Raw genomic sequence first — 21,350 nt, forward strand, 5'->3', positions numbered from 1 at the left:
AAAATACTGATGCATTTCAACATTAACATGTAATAAGCTCTGGTATATGGTAAGGTAACATGTATGTTGACTAGATGGGAGGAGAGTCCAAACAACTTAGGGAAAAGTATGTATTTTTGTCAAAGTATTTGTTGAGATAGAATTCAGTAGAATGCTCAAAGGAGTTGTATGCCATCAATCAATTATCTGCAGTTTGCCTGAAGCGAGGTATGAGATGTGTGAATGCCCAGACCTCACTGAGCAGGATGACATCGCCAAGACATTGGCCATTTGCTCTTGTTGTGTGCCTAAGGATATGTAGGTGTGTTGCATCTTCAGCTGCTATGTCAAAACATTGTATGTACACCAAAAAACAGTCTGTCCATGACCATCTTACCCCCCTCTTGCCAAAAGGGTGCATCAGGAGATGGAGCTGGCCAACAACATGACCTAAGATACTCTTGTGAGTGACATGGAAAAGTTGTGTGGACCATGAACCTTTCAGGCCGCTCTCTGGCCATTTGAAACAGGGGTCCACATTGATGATAGCTGCATCATAGTGGCCAAGGGTCCAGGTCTCACAAGGTGGAGAACAGAAGAGAGTCTGGGCAGGGAGGATGTCCATGATATCATGTATTGCCATGTTCTGCAGCCCCATCTTGTACCAAACCTGCAGATTGGTAAAAGGCAGGGTTGAAGAGCTTGATCCCTGACATTGCCCACTTATAGTGTACACAGAGCTTGGTCCATACACCTTCTCACAATTTAGAAAATTGACAAGGGTGGCTCAGAGGTGAAGTAGTCCAAACTTCTCAGCAGCACCATCAACACTAATGTGTCACAAGGGTGGGTTGCAGGAAAGGTTGATCATTGTACCATCTGTGATAAAACTATGCAAGGGGAAGGGAATGGAGTCTGGATCCTGGGTCCTGAGGTGCACAGAGATGGCAAAGTAATCAGTGACAGGCTGCACAGGACCTGGTGTCTTGGAAACTAGATTCCATCAGTAAATCACTTTTGCTGGCCAGAGCTGTCCAGAGCTGTCCAGCACTGGACAGATTCCCTAGGACTACCAGCTCACAAAGTGGTCTACTGATGTCACCTCCTTGTGATCACTGATCTCACTGTTGCCATCATCAGAACTCCCATCCTCAACCTCCAAGGACTTTTCTTCTGCACAACCATGGGAGTGAGTCTTCAATTCATATAATGATGTCGCAAGTTCAAACATCCTACAATTTTCAGTGCGATCGAGGTACTGGCAAATTTGAGGATCATAGTTATTGTTATTGCTAGCTGATGTGGGTGTCTTGATCTCCAATACATGGGTGTGTTCAGTTACATCAGCAGTCCATTGGATGGTGACTCTGACATGCTTCACACTTGGTACAATGCGTTGCATGAGTTCTAACTTGGGGATGTGCCAATTGTCAATGGGCTTGTTTCCCTTACCACATCATGCACCATGATTGAGTATCGACTGCTTGTGTGCATGAAACTCATCCAGTGCAGAAGATATTATATTATACAAAGATCATCATTGTCAATGCAGTAAGCTTGGACTTGGTATTGGAAGTCCATGAGCACATGAATAGCAGTAATAATTTTGGGAGGGGCTGCTCCAGCGATAACACTGATGATGTAATGCTGGACATCACAGTGCATGCATCCAGTCACCTGCTTCAGCTTAGCAACACCACCTTTAAAGTGACAGAACCCTGCAGTAGGCTGTAAAACTGAGAAGCAAAAGTTGATTTCAGCTTCACCAACTGCATTTATGCACCACTTCATGTCATGGTCCCAAAATTCCTTGTGCAGGTGGTGAAGGGGCTCCAGAGTTATAAAAGTACTTGGACAAGAAAGCAGAATGTCCCTCCAAAATGGGTCACCAACTCTGCTGAGGCAAAAGTGCTGTGCTTCATGAAAGAAGACTTGGATGTTTGTAGGGTGGACCTTTGATTTCACCACTGCGAGCTGAGCCAAAGTGGTGGATGTGGTTTGTGGCTCATGTCAGAATGGGTCTCCAAACTGTTTGTACATTGCCATGGTGATTGGGGAAGTCTTTCCCCCAACAGCTGCGAGCATGGCAGCCTTGGGAGTGTTGGTGATATAACCCACGATTGGCATGAAACAGTACTGCATTTGCCCCAGAGAATCTGGTAATATAATGCCAAGTTTGGCAGCTTGCTTGACAGGTTCAAGTACGATATCCAGGCATTCATGAATGAGCCTATCTTCAAGGAGGCTGTGGATACACTTGTTCTTGTGCACAAACTTGGGGATGGGGAGGAGAGTGGCAAGCATAAATGAGTTGGATGACAATTTTAGGCATGTGGACATCTTGATATTTGCTAGGCTGACAAGAAGTGGATGAGCAACTCTGCCACCACATAAAGTAGTAATATTCATCTCATCTGAAGAAAGTATTGTGCCAAGAAGAGTCGCTCTTCTCAGAAGCCGTGACTGGGGTATGTCAATTGAATAAAAGGATCTATAGCTTGCAGTGGAAACATACCTGCATATGCCAAGCATCATCAGTGGTCATCCACTCTGTATACACCCTACAAAGCATCTTGGGTGTTTTGTATACACACCCCAGAATGAAATTGAGCTGGTCAGAGAACAAAGGGTGGTTGAGGAGCAATGCAATGCATTCCAGGGGATTGTGCCAGTACCAGTGCACAGGGTGTTTGGTTGGCTGCAAAGGAGTCATCTCCATTGAGCACCAGCACAGCCTGCCAGGGAGTAACTCAGCCAGCCCACAAAGTGCTCTGGCTGTTTGAAAGGAAATGTTTAGTAGCTGTATCTGGCACATGTCAATAATGATCTTCAGAGAGAATAGGGACAGGCTTACAATTGACAATGACAAGAAAGAGTCTATAGCTCTCATGCTCAGGCCTGAATGAAGTAACCATGATGCCAGCTCCCATTCATTGTGGGAGTTGAAGGGGTAGTACAGATTTGATACCCATAGGTTGCTGAACTGGTCGCCATTAAATTTGTCCATAAATGTTGGGCCAAGTCCAAATGTTTTAGCTGCACCCTCAAAGTCATCTGTGGTTGTCCCCCATGTGTCAAATGCCATATGAACAAAATCTTGGTAATCATGAGTTGCATAGTCATTGGGGTCAGTGCTCATCAGGACATCTTCTAAGTGTGTTGGGTGTTGAGAGTTATGAATGTTCAAGCTTGAAGGTTGGAGAGGCTCATGAAGATGGACCAAGTTATTGACCCAGGTATTGCACCCAGAGGATGGCTGGCTCATGTGCATTGCAACAGTGCTGTGACTCTGGAAGCTGCCTTTACTGCAACTTGGACAATCACTTCAGTGCAAATCAGGATGTTGTTCAGATTGCTACAGAGTGTATTTCTCATATACTACCCAATCACATCCCATTTGCAAACATAGTCACTCATGTCCATTTATAACCTCAATCACACACACCTTCATGCTGGATCGACCATGCCCACAGTCAAGTGTTGCCTGGGCAGCAAAGGACTGCCCCATAAGCCTCGTGATGGGGGGTTCTCTTCCTGCAACAGCCTTTCTAGCAGTGCTGAGGTCAAAGTGGAGATGACTGGTGTCTTAGCTGAGATGTATGGAATATTGGAGTCATCCACTCACACAGTAAGTTCTTTTTTTCCTTCCTAATAACCACTCATTGATAGGTTTTCAATCTGCAGCATGAATCAAAGAGTCAGCTGAATCATGAGGCACTTCTCCTTCTTGATGTAGCACATGCACAACATGAAGTCTTTCATGTGGAACAAGCTCTGGCCACATGCATCACCCATGAATACAAATCGATAGCCAAGTTGTACAAGTACAAGGTGGGCAGTGGCGAGGCAAGAGTCCATGAAAAAGATATGGAGGTTAGCTCATTATGTGTAGCAATGAAAAAATGTGGACTGGGGGAGCCTATTTTTGACGTTAGTGTTCTGGCTGGTGAGCTGCAGCCATCTCTCAAGTCCAATGGTATGCCATGCTTGCTCTTTTCTTTTTAGCCACTATTTTACTTATGCCAGATCTTGATAGGCACAGTTATTGAGCATGCTGGTAGTTGAATACTTGCCATTTGTCTAGACTAGTACTATCCATTACTTTCCTGTACTTATTGAAAAATGCTGTATGTTATGTCTGTGTGTTGTTGCCTTCATGCATAGGAACAAAGTTAGATCTACCAAGTTCTCTACTACAGTGGGAATCTAGGTTGCTGTATTAGCCAGGTGTGTCTGTTCCCTTGTATGCTAGGTAGCTATTGGTCTTTGGATTGCTGGTATCACTGGTGTGGCTTACTCAGGTGCTATGAGTTGCTTGGATGCTGGCCACTACTTTGGGCAAGTCTGGTGTAGTCTACTCTGGCACTATGAGTTGCTAGGATGCTTGACATTGCTTTGGACTAATATGGAATTTTGCAAATACTATGGGCAGCTATGAGTTACTAACACATTTTTGTGTTTTGCTGATGAACTCATCCTTGAGTCATGCATCATGCTTTGTCAGCTCTTCTGCAGCAACAAGAACCTCAATGCAGTGCTGTACCATGCCAATGATATCCACTGCACAAACCAGAGTAACCACCACCTCAGCAAGTTTGCAATATGTTGGTAAGACACCACATAGCTCTTCAAGAACAGCATTCTTCATTTACTTGACAGCCTGAACAGTAGGAGTCACCAGTTGAGAGGGGTTGGGGACAGAAACCAGGGGAGAATTCATTAAATTGTAACCAGTATTTTTATTGACACATGTATGGAGAGCATGATGGATGACAAGCCCATTATGCAAGAGAAAAGGAAGCCCTAACAAAAGTGATGTACACAAATGGGGCACACTGATTGTGTGAACAGAATTCCAATGAAAATGTGAATCTGAAGAGAGACAGGACAGCACAACATAACTCTGTAAAGACATGACCTCCTGGTCACCAGAGGAAAGTGCCACCAAAACATCAAGGGACTTATGCAGCTGATGGTGCTGGAGGCCCAGCTTTGAGACAAGGCTTTTGTCAATCAGAACTAAATGTGAACCACTGTCAATCAGTGCTTTTACAGGCAAGGAGAAGGTCAAATTAGGCTCTTCAAGATGGCAGGATCATTGAAGGTGAGGAACTGAAAGAGGTGCAATGTACTCTTCACCTGAGTCAGTTCCATCTCCAAGGGTGGCTGAAGGCATAACAACAGTGATGGCATCAGTGTCATCATCTACTTCAGTAATATGGGCATGCTTCGCCACTGGCTCCTCTTCAATGATGGCAGCTTCAACATCAGCTGCAGTCAGCACCTTGTAGTTCTTAGCATCTGGGAAATCATTTGGACAGTTGTGTGTGGTGTGGTTTTGGAAGAGATGATGGCACTTGAAACAACCAGAATTATCATGGAGAAGCTGGCACTCTTTGACCATAAGGGCAGGAGGATGAGTACAAGCATGGCCATCTGGTGCCTTTGAGCTAGTTGCAGTAGTGTTGGCTGAGCAACTAGGCTGAAAGGGCTTCTTATGAAGAGCTGTGTCAAGCTTTGCAGCATCATGAACATGTTTCTTGTCTAGGAGATGGACCAAATCAAGCCAAGCATGGAATCATTTCTTGCAACAGGCAGCAGTCAGATGATATTCTGTGGTAAGGTCCAGATGCATGTGTGACTCTAAATGAAAGTGGAGATGGACTTTGGTAAGGTGGAACTCACTTCCTTGCAACAGAACATTCAGGCTCTCCACCTCAATGGCCCACAGATGAAAGGCCTTACTACCCTGCATTGATGACAACATCTTCTGCTGGATAGCTTCTGCACAGTTGCTGGGGAGCCAATACATACAAACCTCATCCATAAGATCAGAGCAGTCAGTCAACTGCCATTGTTACTGATCCAATTTTGCATGCAAGGATCCAGGAGGTGGCCAGCAACCTTAGTGACCTGAACATCCTTTGCTACACTCTTCAACTGGAAGTAGTTTTTGCAGCCCAGTTCCCAACTCCACAAACCTTCCAGGGTGATATTGCCCACTGTCAAGAAGGGGGGGTTCTTACTGGGCACAGTATTCTTGCATCATGCTGTGTGGAACTGTGTCAATGACATTATGATAACAGGGAAGACTGTTGTGGAACTGTCTGTGGAAGCAGGAGACACTGGTAAAGGGGTGTGTGGGGAAGGAACACCTGCAGGAGAGGAAGATGGAGATTGGTTGGCACTATATGGGGCCACAGGTGGTGGTATAGACAGTAGTGGAAGAGAGGCAGTGCAGGACTGAGACAGCAAAGACAAAGATGAGGACAGTGGAGATGACAATGATGTCACTGGCAGGGGGTGATTCCCTTGACTATGAGTAGTCAAGGGCACATGGATGGAGGGAATGCGACCAGATGGCAGCTTGACACCTTTATCAGGCATCAACACACACTATGGCATGTTCAGAAAAAGTGGAACTCATCACAGGAGGGGTGAGCACACTCAAGACAGATCACAACAACAACAGAACATGGACAGGCATGTGGATTAGACAACCAAGCACATATGCTGATACAAGATGATCAAGGGAGAAAGAGGGAAAGAAGAGATGTGCCTGTGCATACATGCAGCACTGATATATATACCCCAGGATCCAAACAGTACAACACAGTAGGGATCTGCATGCCCAGACAAAAGGCAAGGGCATGATAGGAGATGTGATAGTGTGATATGAAATGCAAGTGGCACATGAGTGGCACATGCATGAGTAGTAAGCATATGCTTACAGCTTCTCCTCAATGGTCCACTGTATTTCTGCATAGATCTTTGTAGTTCCTCGCATTGTGGCAGCTTGGATGTTGCTCAAGTGTCATCTCACACATCTGTTTTTCCTAGAATAGAGTAGATGTAAGTAAAACAGTTTAAGACTGAAACAAAACCTTGAGCCATTTGGCTCAGTATCTGTGCCTGTCAGATCTTGTGTCCTTGATAGTTGTGGTTGTAGCTTGAACTGTAGTCATCATACTAATCTTGTCATACATCTGCACAACATTTGCTCATAGATCACCATAGTTTCTTGAATCACAGTTGCTAGTACTTTGGTCATACTTCATCACATATGCCTGTTGTCCCTAGAGTAGGATAGCTGTAAGTAAAACATTCTGAATTCAAAACAAACCCTAGAGCCATTGGGCTCAGTATCCATGCTCGTTGCACCCTGTTTCTGTTGAACAGCTCTTCCTGTCTTGTACAGCCATTGATCTGTGGTAAGTCTAGTCTTCTTCTTCATTGCTGTTGCTCTCAGTGATGTTGACATCCTTTCTTGCCTTGCAATTGCCTGGATGTCACTCATACCTTGTGGCATAAACCAGTTTTCCCTAGTGTAGAATTAATGTGAGTAAAACACTATGAATTCAAAATGAAACCTTGGGCTGCCAAGCCCAGTACCCATGCTTGTAGTGCCTTGTTCCCATTGCACAGCACAGTCAATCTTGACTGGCCATTGACCTGTGCTAGGTCTAGTTGTCATTGTCATTGCTGTTGCTCCAGTTGTTGCCATTGTCACTTGCATCCTTGTCATTGTTGCCATTGCTTGTAACCACAGTATCTTGCATGTGGTACATCATTTGCCCCATTCTTTGTATCCTGCAATTGTAATGATCTTGAGTAGTTGGTCTATAACACTAGAGTCATCAGTATGTAGTTCATCCTTGACTAGGGCCTGATGCAGGCCTTGTTTGTCCCCCCTCCCCTAGCCTGTCACTGCTGCCCTCCTGGTATGAAATTGCTCTACCTTCCTGCCCCCCTCCTGTTTTTGTCCTTCCTGGCCACCAATGACTTGCCCAGCATGCAGATGCCATACCACAATGACCTCAACAACAACATCCTATGTGTGAACTTGGTATCTTTGATGTCATGCCTGAGGTTTCAGTCATCCAGAGTACTTTTCCCCCAAGCAGTTTGCAGAATTGACAAAAGCAATGGTGGCAGTGGTCAGAAATTATCCCAGTCCTTGTCAAGCTGTACCTGTGGTACCTTGAGGTTTCACAAAGCCTGCACATAGTGGTAGAGCCTCAAGTTGCTACACCAAGTCAATGTACTTGTGCTTATGGTGTAAAATATGCACATTTATTTCTTGCAGCTGCACTGCCACACAGCCATGCCCATTTGACTGCATCATTACCTTTTGCAGCTGCACCCACTTGACTGCATTGTCATTACCTTGTGCAGCTACACAACTATGTTATTGTATAATACATAGATGATATTTCCTGTGTAAACTCAGTACAAACCCTACACAATATGTCTACTCTCTGCTGCCCTTCCCACTGTAGAAATATCTGTGGGCTACCTCAGTAGTGAACAAACTACTGAGTGTATTACTGTACCTGTAGGCTACTACAGGATGTCAGTATAGTAGAATACTTGTAATATAAACAGACTTACCCTCAGTAGTGAACAAACTACTGAGGGAATACTAATAGAAAATACTACAAGTATGTGCGCTATTTCAGCTTATGTAAGCAGCCAAAACATCGCACAGTAGTTAAGTACTACAGGAGCACTTTATGTTCCAACACCCACTTCCCTATGCATCAGTTCTGATAATGGCAGGTGTGACAGCGGAAAAATAAAATAAAAAGCAGACAACTTTTTGATTTTTCTACCTGGCTACTGTGTCCTCTTTAAGGTGCCATATGTGCCTACAACATATTCAAAACTCATAAGCTGTGGTGGGGTACTTCAGGTACAGTGACACAATCTCAGCTGGAAAATGATTTCCTAGGCATTCTGGTGCTAAGACTGTAATTGTACATGGTATAGTAGTTCCACTGAGTATATTGGCGCATAATTAGACCTGCTATCAAGTATCCAAGGGTCCCACAATAGCTGGAAAGGATGTCAGGCTTAAACAAAGAAGTGTCTGCATTTCTGATACACCTGATGTGGGCACTCAAAAAAGGCACCCCCTTGGAGGGGGCCTCTGTACCTATAACATACCAATACCTCATTACATCAGGTGGATTCCTTGAGGTGTTATGCCATAATCTCCTCCTTCTGGTATTTAGGAGTTTTGTCAAGTTCCAGGGTATGTATTGCCAATGTAACCATCTAGAAAGGTTTGGAATACTCAGAAGAAGCCCCTACAACATCCCCAAGTCCATACCTGCAGGGGGGAATACTGGGAAAGTGAAATAGTCACTCAGGAAGCATTCGAAAAGGCACAAAGAATTGTGCAGATTCTCAAATCATATCAAAAACATGTAATAGTACACTGCACCACTCAGTGGAAGGTAGACTCAAGATTTTCACATCAGGTGTCAAGTCCAGGGTGGCCAGGTTCAAGACTGGACTGGAGACTGGTGAGAGTGCAAGGCCAAGAAGTTGGGAACAGAGAGGGGGCAGCAGTTGGATGGTGGACTGATTGGACATAGTGACTGGAGACACAGTGCTATTCCCTTGCAGGGGTTGCAGTCTGAGTCTGAGGCCAAGATGAGAGTCCAGGACTGAAGAAGTACAGGCCAAGTATCTATGAGCTTATATACTAGAGTTAGCTATAGTTCAGAGATTGGTAGTGCTGGTCTCACAATGATTGATAATATGATTGGTAAGAACAGTATTAGTAAGGCATGACAAAGGTGACCAGAGACTGGGAGAGAGATGAGGGTGGACCAGGGATGAGGCTGGGTCAGGCTCAACCAAAATGACACTGCATAGTAGCACTGCTTTGTAGTGCCACCCACTGTGAGGAATCTGCATTCCCTAGATGTGTAAGCCCCTATTATCAACCATTCTGTGGCTATCATTATGTCTCCATACTGTTTGCACCCACCACTGTTCACATGCTACCTTCCCACACCCTTGCACCCTCTCACACACTGCTATACCTGTGGTCACTTTGTTCTGGTTACTTCCTTTCCTTCAGACTCTTTCTTCTACCATGGTCTGTGTCTATGCTGCCTGCCTTGCAAACCACTGTGCATGAACTATGTATACTGCTTGCATTGCCAGTACTACACTGTGGAACACACTGAAAATGCCACAAAACCCTACCACTACAAAGTGCTGAGTCCTGCCTTCTAGTTTCAGCAGTCCAGAATACTTGGATTTTCCTTACACCACACTAGACCAACTGGGGGTAGAGGTTTGGCAAGGCTGAGGCCAGACTGGGTGAATGTGAGGCTGAGTCTGGCCAGGGTCAAGACATGGCTATGACATCAGGTATGACTTCATACTACATATATAGCAACATAATTGAACTACTTGAGTCACCATTCCCTGTCTTCCTGGTGCATCAATTATGATAATTGCAGCTTAACTGTGATGCAAGACTGCCCAACTCCCTCCTACCAGTAGTGATGCATCAATGTACTAGTAATGCAGATCTGAGATCTCCCCCCTCCCCTTAGGAGTTTCTTTTCCACAAATCCCCACAGGTAATTTTCATTACTCCTCTGCATTTTATGTGATTACATAAGCATAAAAACACTGTAGGGAGTTGTATACTCCCTGAGGCTGAAGCAGGATACCATCAGTTAATTCCACCACCTCCAAGGCAAGCCCCTATCAGTGTTACCCAGTTTGTTGCCTTTGGAATTCTCTCTGCTTGTCACCACATGTATTCTCCTATCCCCTGTCAGCTTCAGAATTTCCCCTGGCCATCAGCATGCCATCCAGGGCCATCAGAACATTGATCTGCAATTCTGCAATTGTGTCACCCTAGCCACTGCCCCACCATGTTACCAGTCAGTCTTGTCAGATGTCAGTAAAAAACTCTGGTTACCCCTGTTGCCCCAAATTCTGCAAACCTTACTTCACATTCATATGCTCTTCCCTTCAGCACCACTGCCTCTCCCTACAAACTTTTCCTTTCACATCTCACACTGTAATATGCAATACCCTCATCCTGTGGAAGATGCCCATCCTTCCCTTTGCCTCCCTTGTTTACTACTTACCAGTCCAATTTCATATGTTCCTGTACATCATTGATGTCTGACATGTCCACCTTTATTTTCTGGGATTTTAGTTTACCCACCCCACTTTATTCTGACTCATACCTATACCCCATGTACTATATAATTCCATCTTGATGTTGGAATATTTGTGAGTCTAAGAGTTCCCAGAGTCTAAAGAGTCTATTTCCTCTACAGTGTCGATAGCATCCTCAGTGCCTCCTGCATCCTCTGCATTCACAAGTCCCTACTTGCATAACCCTCATCTCAGAAATACTGCCAACAAGTCAAGAACACTGTTTGGAATTTCATATACCCAGCTTCTCTGTGTCTCATGCACTTACTGCCCCCCAGAATTAAATTCTGCAACTTACACCTGACTACCTACTTGCCTCTACAGTCATATTCTATTCCCTTTCCCACTGAGCACCCCTTGGGACCAGCCTAGGGAATTCCCTTCAGCTTTCCCCTTAGTCACATGCTTCCCAGAAGTTGTGTCACACAATGCACAGCCACTATTCCCAAAACATGTCCTCATTTTGCATGTGCCTGATATCCAACATTCCCACACACTGCCCTCATTGCCCCCAGCCTCCCCTTCCTTCCTGTGCTCTGTCCCTGCCCTGTGGGCATTGCATATGATAGTTAAATGTACTATAATTGTATTAGACCATAAATAAATGCTTTTCTGCCCATCCTAATGGGCATAAATGGTTGGAAAGTGTGATGGGGGAAAAACTGACAAAGTTGACACCTTTTTGATATATTGGACATATCTATCTAGTTATTATATCCCTTTAAAGGGGCCATGTGTGCCTACAACATATCAAAAGTTCATAGGATGGGATGGGGTGCTCCAAGTGTAGTGGCACAATTGCCTCCTCCCTGTGTTACACCCTGGAAATATTTTTCTGTGCTTTGTGGCACAGTAATGTAATTGGACATGGTATAGTAGTTGAGTTTACAAAGGAAATATCATCTATATATTATACAATAACATGGTAGTGTAGCTGTGCAAGGTAACAGTGATGCAATCAAGTGGGTGTGGCAGTGCAGTTGTGCAGCCACAACACATAAAAACATGGTTGAATGTGTGCAGTGGTGTGGCAATGTGGCTGCAAAAGGTAATGATGCAGTTGAATGGGTGCAGTGGTGTGGTGGTGCAGCTGCAAAAGGTAATGACGCAGTTGAATGGGTGCAGTAGTGTGGCAGTGCAGCTGTGAAAAATAAATGTGCAGATTTTATGCCATATGTGCTGTGCATCAGCTCAGTGTCTGTTGTCTTTTCTTTGACTATATGTAGCTTTTGTATCCCCCTAGCACTGGGCTTACATGTATCAGGTTTGGAGGATATTGAGATCAGCTACTGCACATGCACTCCAGCCACTGTACAGCTCATAGGGCATGGCCTGTTTGCATGCTCACCAATTACTCCAACTCTTGCTGTAGATCTTTGTGTCCTGGAGTTTGTGAAAACACTTTTTGTGCAGTTGACCTTCAACACAACTGCATGGTGTGAGGCACTTGAAAGTTTTTTGGATGCCCAAGGGTACAAGATGCAGTCAAAGGTATGTTCTGCTTCATGATATTAATCTTCATCCTATGTACATTTCACCCACTCTGTACCCCTATGTTACTGTATGACATGTCCCTGCATGTACATTACTGTAGAGTACTGTTCTTGCTGCAGTGGTATATCCTATGGCACACATGCATGCATTTGAGTGTCTCCATGACAAGTGTACTGACCAAAAACCACCAGGACACTCTTTGAAGATGATCTACCAATGCTTATCATTGGTATACAGTGTTGAGAATATACTCTGATGAATATATTGCTGCCCTGGTACACTCCTTTCCCTCAGCCTCTGAAAAACAAGGTAGTTCTTGAGCAAGTGATTACTTGTGTGCTCATTGTTGGAACATACTGCTGTTGTGTACAGCAAGCACTGCTTACATAATATTTCCATACAATTTAGCCACTTCATTTTTCCTTGTACCTCAGACTTTGTCCTACTTTGAAGACTGAGGTAATGTTCCTTACTTGTATTATACCCTGCTGTTACTTACCAGCTTGAGTAGTTTTCACACTCTAGGTTGGTTAATAATATAGACTTTGTCCTACTTTGAAGACTGAGTTTTCACACTCTAGTTCACCCTGCAACCTTGGTCCCTTCTCAAAACTCATTGCCTTCTTTGTTTTGGAGGTGATTTGCAGAGAACTGGTGCTGCTCAGGATGAGTGAGTTCACAGGCACACTACTAGTGACTTGATTGCTGACTGCCAATAGTTTGGGGTGCATTGTCTGTTTGGATGCATGTTTCACTCCAAAGTGAACCCATAATCCCCATAACTCTGCTGCAAATGACTCTCCTAACCCTACCAGTACTGTCTTCATCCCTGAGTCAGATGTGAAGGCTATGGAACTTTTCATTGGGCAACAGCAGTCCCTCCCATCTAGTTAATATTCCCTGATTCAAAATCAATCAAAGGAGGACAGTCTGGAGGATGGGATGAAAGTTCCTACTTCTGTGTTGGATGGATGTGGTGCACCTTTCCAGGCAGCAGATGAGAAGAGGCAAAAAGCAAGTACCTCTTTCTTTGCAGACACAGGGCTTATGGCTTTTCTCTGTCATCATGATCATGTTCTCTGGTTGGTCAATATGAAATCAGCAGAGGAAAGGCAGCACTATGCTCTAGTGCTAGTGAAACATTTGTTTGAGCATCTCCCTGCCACCATGACTGTTGGTCTCTTGTATGACATTGGCTGTCAACTGGAGCATAGTTGCCACAAGTGGAAGCTCCTGGATGATGGAATATTATCTAGGTTGAAGTTTGGTATCTCAGTTTTCCATGCTAATGGTCATCAGTGGCCTTGCCAGTTGGTATACTACCCATGTAAATGTGTGGGCTTTGGTTTGTCAGATGGTGAAGGGTGTGGGCAGCTGTGGAGCTCTTTGAAGATACTCGTTCCCACCCTCCAAGTTTCCAGTGTAAGTATTGATCTTCTGCTTCTGTAATATACTGCAAAGTTCAGGTGCTAACTTCCTCCTCAGCATCATCAAAGACTATTTGTTCTTGACAATCAGATTCTTCACCTGGATAAGAAAGTCTTTTGCTGCTCTTGGCCAGTGGTTGAACAAGAAATGGACCCTCTGCAAAAGCAAGAAAATGTTGGCTTTGGCAGCCCTCCATGCATGGCATGTTGACATGCAAATACTGAGAGAGCAGTGGGCTGCACAGGTGCATCCACAAACTCAACCCTTACCCAGTTAGTCTTTTCCTTGTGCTTGCAATCATATTCTCATCAGATATCTAGGGCAGTCAAAGAACAAGGGTGCTGAACAGTTGGCACATATACTTGCACTGGAAAAGACTGTTGAAGATTACCAGTGCCATGTGGATCAATTGGAGAAGGATCTTGTCAATGATCATGTCAATGACCTCATTGACTACAATCTCCAGCATGCTGCAGCAAAAGCCTCCCTGTCAAAGGCAACTCAGGCTCTTAGCCAAAAAAAGAAAGCATTGGGAGTTTCTGCACATGTGGACCTACACCTGTTGAGGAACAATAAGTGACTACAGACCCAAACAAATACACAAGCCTTAAAGATTTGAATTAGAGAGTGGCTTCATCAACACAAGTTTGAGTTGGAGAGGTTGGAACAATCATACAGGAGCTCTGTCAATGGTGAGTGGTGTTTTGTTTTTGGTTTCTATTGCCAATAACAAGCCATAGAAAATCATTTACAATCATGTGTGGAGTCATCCATCAAATGATGAGAACCCACTGTACTGAAGCTAGTCACAGCATATAATAATCTCTGTGGTGAATTGCAGGGTATGATTTGGCTGCAGAAAGCACCTCCTGGTGCTATTGCTCCTCCTCCCATACCATCTAAGGGTATTTTTCAACTGTATGTTGATAGTGATATTTGGCAGGATGTTGGAATTGAGGAGGGTTACCCTGATCCCCCTGGTTGGCTTGCTGATGAGGGTGTGTGCAAGGGAATAAGACTTATGTTGGAGGTTGATCATTGCAATGAAGAAGAAAGAAGATTGTCAAGAGAGCAGACCATTTTACAGGAGTGGTTTTCTGTGGAGTGGAAAAGTGTAGAGGTTGCTCAGAACAATGTTGGTGAGTAGAGTTATTATTGATATCACATGGTTTCTGAGTTTGTCACTTTCTAGATGCATTTTACAAGTATCATGTGTGATCACAAAAGGATAGTCTGGTGGAAACATATACTAAATGGGAAGCCAAGGTTTGACATATACCACATGCTTGGCCTCCATCAAGGCCATGGGGACCCACAGCAGAGGTAGCAGCATTTCATTCAGCCCCTCACAAGCCATGTGGAGTGCCTGCCATGCACCATGCAGCTGAGCAACAGCCAGAAGACTATGACTGTGAGTGGGAGAATTTGACATCAGAAGGTGATGAACTATTGGAGGCCATTGGAGAGATGGCACTATCAGAAGAGTATGATATTGGACAAACAGATGAAGAGGAATTCACAGAAGATGGGTGGTTGGAGGGTCTTGAAAATGGCTACTTGCCATCCTCACCAATTCAATTACCATCAAAAAGATGTAGATACTAGAGTTTGGAGATGTACATTGAATGGCTGTAATATGTGATCACATTCACATCAGGAATGTAAATATGTTAATGGAACTACTGAAAAGTGCAAAAATTACAAGCACATCCCTGAGGAATTGGCAGGAAATGCCAAAAATAGGCATGAAGGATCTCCTAGTAAAGTGGTTGGAATTATGCATCTAGGTGCTTACTTGGTAAATCTCCACACCATGGTTGGAACACCCACTTGGCAGATGTTGGCACAATCACAACCAATTCAGGGGAAAGATTCAGTTGTGTCATCTCACCAGCATCTTGAAAGCAGTGCAGTTGTGAACATGAGTACATTGTGTCAGAACCAATGGTCCCAACAAACTGGGGGAGGAATTGATACTGAGGAAGTTGCACTCAATCAACAACAGCTGGGGTGCTGAGACACATCATTGACATGGACTTAACATTTTCCACCTTGGGAGTTCTGAGATCCTTCAGGGCAGCATTCATGACTTGGTTTTATGCCAGATTCACCTACTGAATGCACCATGTACCCCAACCAAAACAATGTGTGGTCCTTGGCATGGAGTGTCCCATTGAGGTCCAATTTCACCTGGAGAAGGCTTCATTTGGGTCCTTTTTAGCATGGAGAATGTCCCATTGAGGTCCAATTTCACCTGGAGAAGGCTTCATTTGGGTCTTTTTTAGCATGGAGAATGTCCCATTGAGGTCCAATTTCAATTGGAGAAAGCTTCATTTGGATCCTTTTTGGCATGGAAAATCCCCTACTGAGGCCCTATTTTAGCTGGGGAAAGCTTCTTTTGGGTCCATTTTAGCATGGAGAATGTCCCATTGAGGCCCAATTTCAGCTGGAGAAAGGTCCATCTGGACCCCAGTCACCCTGACATATTCAGGATAATGTATATCAATTATGGCAAAATCCTTTTCTCCCTCCTCTATAAAATGGCAGGTGTGGAGAATCCCCAAGCATAGTGCTGGAGAAAATATTTTCCCCACCAGTGACTGGGGATACCTGACCTGTTGAGACCTCATAGGTATATACATCTGTAGAAATATGTAGACCTAATAGGTCTCCAAAGGGGGTTGACTGAAGTGAATGGTGCCACATGCTCCATTGGTGATGTCAAGGTCAGTTTGCACATTTTTTGTGACCATCACCTTCATGCCCACTGACATATCCACATCGTCTGGTAACTCACTTCTCCATTGTCATGTATGATCACCCCTTGCCATCCCTCATGTGGCAAGAGCAAAGCATTCAACCAATGTCAATGATTGACCTTTGATAGTGTCTGTCACAGTACTAATGAATACATATCTGTTTTTTCTGTGCATGATTTAGAACTGCAATCTCATCCCAGAGCCATTTAACATCATGACAGGGTGTAGCCAGACAGGCATCAGTCCAAGGTGCAGAGGAGAAATTGGTGGGCATACATCTGGGGTTAGTGAGTACAAGAGAGCATAACATCTCAATATGATGTGCTTGGACTTGGCCATAGCACAAGCATTGTAGAAAGTCATGCCAGATGGCATCTGTCACCTGGATCTGCTCTTGATGAACCACTACTTTTTGAAATTCTTCATAAATTGCACAACCAAAGTTGGGGAGAGTGCAGTCACACTGCATTGTTGTAGGAAAATAGAGAGCCTCAGTGGGTCCTACAGCAATGGGGGGGAATTGATGGAAATCTCCACACATGATAACACTAATGCCACCAAACAAATGATCACTGGCACATTGCCCAACCACCATTTTCCCTATATCAATGTTCCAAGACAGTTGTGTGAGAAATGTCTTTCCTAGCATTGACATTTCATGCAAGATGAGATATTTGCCCATCTTCCAGAACTGTTGCAATTTGGCTCTAGTCTGAGCACTCAGTGGCATAGCTCTAGACTGCAACATCATGCCAATCATGTGTGCCATCTTGCTATGGACTTCAGGGTAGAGTACTCACAAGGACATTACTACTCTACTCATTGGATGCTATGGACAATGGATACTATTGGTAGGGAGTGTACCATAGACTACACACTGCCATTAGTACTCATCCACCAGGACACTGACTGTGCACAAGGGATGATGGACATGAAACTTATCTCCTGTCATTGTGTGTTTGTGTCATTGAAAGAGGCAGGTAAGAAAGAGGCACAAGCAAGGTTAGTGCTGATGCAGGCAGCACTTCCTGAGTCTGATGGTCATCACAAAATTGCCACATTGTTTTTGTTGTACAAAAGCAGAAGGTTTAAATTAGTGTGCAAAATATGCAAATGCAGTGGCTATGTATGACTGGGGTTGTAAGTATCTGAACTGGTAGAAATTATAGAATGAAATGTAGAGGCAATGTACATAGGTATGAGAGATACTTGCCAACATTAATCTCCAGACATCCCCAAATATCATATAGCCATGAGGTGAAGTCAAAGGCAAGGTTTGCCTACTACAAGGTTGATGAAAGCAGGAACATAGGAGTGGTGGCTACAAGACCTTCCCAATCAGACAAGGGGCGTTGGGTGACAGCACAGACACTTCGCCTCGAAGTCACAATATCGAACTTCATTTCATCACGCGCAGTTTAACAACAAAATCAACAATGTCCATTCAACATATAGGAGGGGGCGTTTACAGGATGAGTGAGGGGGGACGATATATGAAGGGGAAGGTGTAGACGACACAACTGGGGCTAGACGAGGGAAGATAGACGAACGATGGGCATAGGTGAGTTGGAAGGGGGGATATGCTGTACACGACGAAGTCGCGAGTGTCCGAAACAACGAGAAGCTATGTAAAAACGCGTCGACACCTGCATATGCCTACCAGATCCCACTCGAAAAGTGGCGAGCGTGTTGTCCGATAGTCCAGTGAACCACGTCGAGTCGTATGGAACCTGGACGTCAAGGCCGTCAAGTTGCGTGAAGGGAAAAGTATGCCTGAAGGACGAGTCCAATAGTCCAAGTCCTAGAGAAGGTACCAAGTCAGTTGTAAGTACAAAAGGACGGGACGGAGAATGAAAATGAAGACGAACCTAAACAGCAATCCGCCGGTCCAAGCACTCGTCTGCAATAATGACCAGCCAATAGATACAGGAGCGTAGAAGAAAGCATAGAAGTCGCAGAAGAAAAAGAACTGATCTTTGATGTCGAGGTCGTTGTTGATGACAAGATCCCTAGGCGAGGACGTCGAGGTGCGCGTCAGGGAATCCGTTCGCCTTAATGCGCTGGAGGAGCCACCAGAACGGCGTGGCATAAGTAATGTCGGAGGAGTTGGTCTTGCCGGAACCACCCGTGAGTAACCCCCCGATGCGACCATGGAGGTCGGCAATGATGGAGCCGGAGTCGCCCGGTTCCGAGAAGACGTCGGACTTGCTATCGTAGTTGATGATTGCCCATTCCATCGAGGTTTGGTTGCTGGTCATGTCCGTGGAGTATTCGCGGACGATGGAGAAGACGCCGGTGGCGCGGCCGATGGTGATGCCAGTGGCATTACCGTTTTTGACGACCAATAAGCACGGTTTGCCGTCCGCGTCCCACATGTCAGGAGCGCGCATCAATTCGTCGGTGATGGTACCCTTAAGCGGAAGCAGACGATCAAGGGGAAACTCGAATTTCCAGTCAGCGTCTCCGCGAGGGAAGCATTTCTCCACAAACTCGTCGGGCGACATCTTCGTTCCTGGATATCAACAAAACAAATATTTAGGTAGATTAGTAGACGGTCTTGTTCGGATGAATGGTCAAAACGCACCGAGGTCCAACTTATTACCCTGGAAACCGTCACCAAGCTTAGCCCGGTCGACCTGGAAGATTCCCCAATCTTCCGTAAAACGATGTTCCCCGACACCGAGAGCGATGGCAGGGGAGCGGAGGACGTGGCCAAGAACACGGTCGTCAAGATTTTTCCAATCAGTACTGACTCGTTCAAGCAACGCTGGAAGCGCCTCCTTAGCGGTCTTGGCCCTGTCCAGTAACATCTGAGTAAAAATCCGTGATGCCGCCGCCCGCCGAACGTCGGCCTGGTCTGTGCCACTCTCCCTCTCCAAGAACCCGGCGAGCTGTTTGGTCCAGCGATTGATTAAAATTCTTTGTCTTTCAATCTCAACTTTGATCGAATCTAACAGATCCTCATATGCTCTATCACCGAGCAGGAGGACGTCCTTGGAAGGTGCACTGCGGTTGTACCTGTAGTCGGCGTTGCCTTCCTGCTGCCCAATCAGAACATGGCGGCACGAAAGCCCCAGGAATCTGTTTCTGATTCCACCTTCTGCGAGGTAGAGGGCCATCGTCCCCTGAATCTCGGGCCAGGCCTTGGTGGAGATGCCGAGACCGAGGGCTGGAGTAAGGGGGCTAATGACGTCGACGAGTGGGTGCAGATCCTCGACTGGTTTGAGAAGCTGAGGACCAGCCTCGCGCGTGTAGAAAGATTCGCGAAAGTCGACGTCGACATCGGTGATACGGTAGTGATTGAGAAGGGCTAGGACTTCCTGAGCCGCGTTGCAGGCAGCCGTAGGGGTGGTAGTGTCGGGGAAAACACCAATCCAGATAGTCACAGGACCGACGTTCCGTTTCTTGGTCTTGGTCGGCTCTTCGTCCTCGTTATCGTCTTCACCCTCGTCGTCTTCCTCGTCGTCATTCGGTTCGTCGACCTCGATCTTCTTGAAACGAACGACATCTATGGTTGTAAAGCGGATCTAGAGGTCCAAGTTAGCAAATTCTATGATATGATAGGATATCATGACTGGCACTGTGATCGTCCATGATGGCGACAACCTTCCACCCCAAGTCCTTGTTCCAGCACTGGGCGATGGGATGATCGAAGATTTCGTATAACTCCTTCGTTCGGCGCTGGGCCTCTGGCCCCTTGGGCGAAGACCACTGCTCCTTGCCCGTTCGGTATAGCAGCGTTGGCTCAGAAGGCAAACCTGAATAGTACGACAGGGCTTCCGCAAGAGGGACAGTGTGTGGATCAGGAGTGAAGGAAATAGCGCGGGACGCGGTGGCGTCGGCCAGGCCCTGAGAGGAGATGGTCGGGGAGAGACCATCATCCACAGATCTCTGAGCTTCGTGGAACCTTGGGGATTTGTTGTATTTTTCGAACCCTTCGTCAGAAAGCACTGAACGAAGAGACGGAAAACGAGATACAAATGGTTAGTATGAGGATAATCATAAAGAAACTGAACGACAGACTATTGTTTGAATCCAGAAATGAAACGGAAAGCGAGCTGAGATATACGATCGTGTCGTGTAGATAGATAGAGATTCGACGAGGGACTCCAGAGAGGCCGCCGAGAGAGCTCCATTTAAATAGGGTGGCTCATATCTGGCGCCTATGCCCAAGAGGCGGGCGATCGGCAAATGCCGAAACACTAAGTCATCTCTGTCCTCCCCCAATCAGTGTCTGGGGTCCATATTTCAGCCACAGTGGCCAAGTTTGCAGCACCAAACTTTTAAGTCTGTATAGCACATTAGAACAGTATAATTGCAGCTTTAAGTCATAACAAAAGTGAAGCATTATCAGCATAAACATGCTCCTAGATACTACTATTGCCTACCACACAGTTTGCCTCCCACTAGTTGGCTGTCACAAATGTCACAGACAGTAACACATCATCACACTGCAAAGTTTCAGGTCTGGCCATCACAGGTGTGATTCCTCTGCTGGTCATGCTGTTTTTGCTACCTCAACAAATACTCAGTGGATTGATGTCATTCAACTTTGTAGTACCTAAGGATGCATATTTCATGACATGTGACCCAACAGAAAATGTGTTGTTAGGGAAGAAGCCATCATTTTGAAAAACTGGCCAACTAATGAGGAGGCAAATTGTGTAGTAAGTGATAGTACATTTTGGGCATCAATCAGAAAAATATTCCTCATGT

The 21,350-nt window shown here is 45.3% G+C and overlaps 6 protein-coding genes across 6 annotated transcripts; 2 read left to right on the forward strand and 4 right to left on the reverse strand.

The window, feature by feature from the left end:
* Window positions 1–1,497: 1,497 nt before the first annotated feature.
* On the reverse strand, window positions 1,498–1,881 carry F5J12DRAFT_720089 (uncharacterized protein; the record flags this gene model as incomplete). Its single annotated transcript, XM_051741214.1, has 1 exon — window positions 1,498–1,881. A coding segment is annotated over one exon (384 nt), but the record flags the coding sequence as incomplete, so codon positions are not given.
* Window positions 1,882–1,989: 108 nt separating this feature from the next.
* On the reverse strand, window positions 1,990–2,511 carry F5J12DRAFT_719793 (uncharacterized protein; the record flags this gene model as incomplete). Its single annotated transcript, XM_051741193.1, has 1 exon — window positions 1,990–2,511. One exon carries the CDS (start codon window positions 2,509–2,511, stop codon window positions 1,990–1,992), a length of 522 nt encoding a protein of 173 aa, XP_051600444.1.
* A 931-nt stretch (window positions 2,512–3,442) lies between these two features.
* On the forward strand, window positions 3,443–4,063 carry F5J12DRAFT_782384 (uncharacterized protein; the record flags this gene model as incomplete). Its single annotated transcript, XM_051742726.1, has 3 exons — window positions 3,443–3,607; window positions 3,649–3,852; window positions 4,016–4,063. The coding sequence occupies 3 exons, from the start codon at window positions 3,443–3,445 to the stop codon at window positions 4,061–4,063; spliced, it is 417 nt and encodes a 138-aa protein (XP_051600445.1).
* An 8,639-nt stretch (window positions 4,064–12,702) lies between these two features.
* F5J12DRAFT_905259 (uncharacterized protein) lies at window positions 12,703–15,093 on the forward strand (the record flags this gene model as incomplete). Its single annotated transcript, XM_051748640.1, has 13 exons — window positions 12,703–12,756; window positions 13,029–13,117; window positions 13,167–13,208; window positions 13,263–13,336; window positions 13,397–13,869; window positions 13,933–13,986; window positions 14,009–14,147; window positions 14,196–14,311; window positions 14,342–14,451; window positions 14,500–14,567; window positions 14,616–14,635; window positions 14,678–15,014; window positions 15,068–15,093. The coding sequence occupies 13 exons, from the start codon at window positions 12,703–12,705 to the stop codon at window positions 15,091–15,093; spliced, it is 1,602 nt and encodes a 533-aa protein (XP_051600446.1).
* A 1,442-nt stretch (window positions 15,094–16,535) lies between these two features.
* Window positions 16,536–17,364, reverse strand: F5J12DRAFT_905256 (uncharacterized protein; the record flags this gene model as incomplete). Its single annotated transcript, XM_051748639.1, has 2 exons — window positions 16,536–16,671; window positions 16,778–17,364. 2 exons carry the CDS (start codon window positions 17,362–17,364, stop codon window positions 16,536–16,538), a joined length of 723 nt encoding a protein of 240 aa, XP_051600447.1.
* An 883-nt stretch (window positions 17,365–18,247) lies between these two features.
* F5J12DRAFT_767781 (uncharacterized protein) lies at window positions 18,248–20,769 on the reverse strand. Its single transcript, XM_051742209.1, has 5 exons — window positions 20,658–20,769; window positions 20,214–20,584; window positions 19,219–20,161; window positions 18,503–19,146; window positions 18,248–18,435 (listed from the first exon to the last, which is right to left on the reverse strand). Coding segments are annotated over exons 1-4 (1,818 nt in total). The 5' UTR covers window positions 20,659–20,769; the 3' UTR covers window positions 18,248–18,435; window positions 18,503–18,643.
* Between the last annotated feature and the right edge of the window lie 581 nt (window positions 20,770–21,350).

This window comes from Pisolithus orientalis (genome assembly GCF_024613125.1).
Source record: "Pisolithus orientalis strain OTSU chromosome Unknown F5J12scaffold_12, whole genome shotgun sequence".
NCBI classification, from domain to species: Eukaryota; Fungi; Basidiomycota; class Agaricomycetes; order Boletales; family Pisolithaceae; genus Pisolithus; species Pisolithus orientalis.

Excerpts from the sequence above, each read along its gene's own strand:
- F5J12DRAFT_767781 (XM_051742209.1), bottom strand. Across the intron at positions 20,162-20,213 it reads CCATCATGGACGATCACAGT|ATCCGCTTTACAACCATAGA; the intron begins GCCAGTCATGAT and ends TTGGACCTCTAG. Across the intron at positions 19,147-19,218 it reads GGGTAATAAGTTGGACCTCG|GAACGAAGATGTCGCCCGAC; the intron begins GTGCGTTTTGAC and ends GTTGATATCCAG.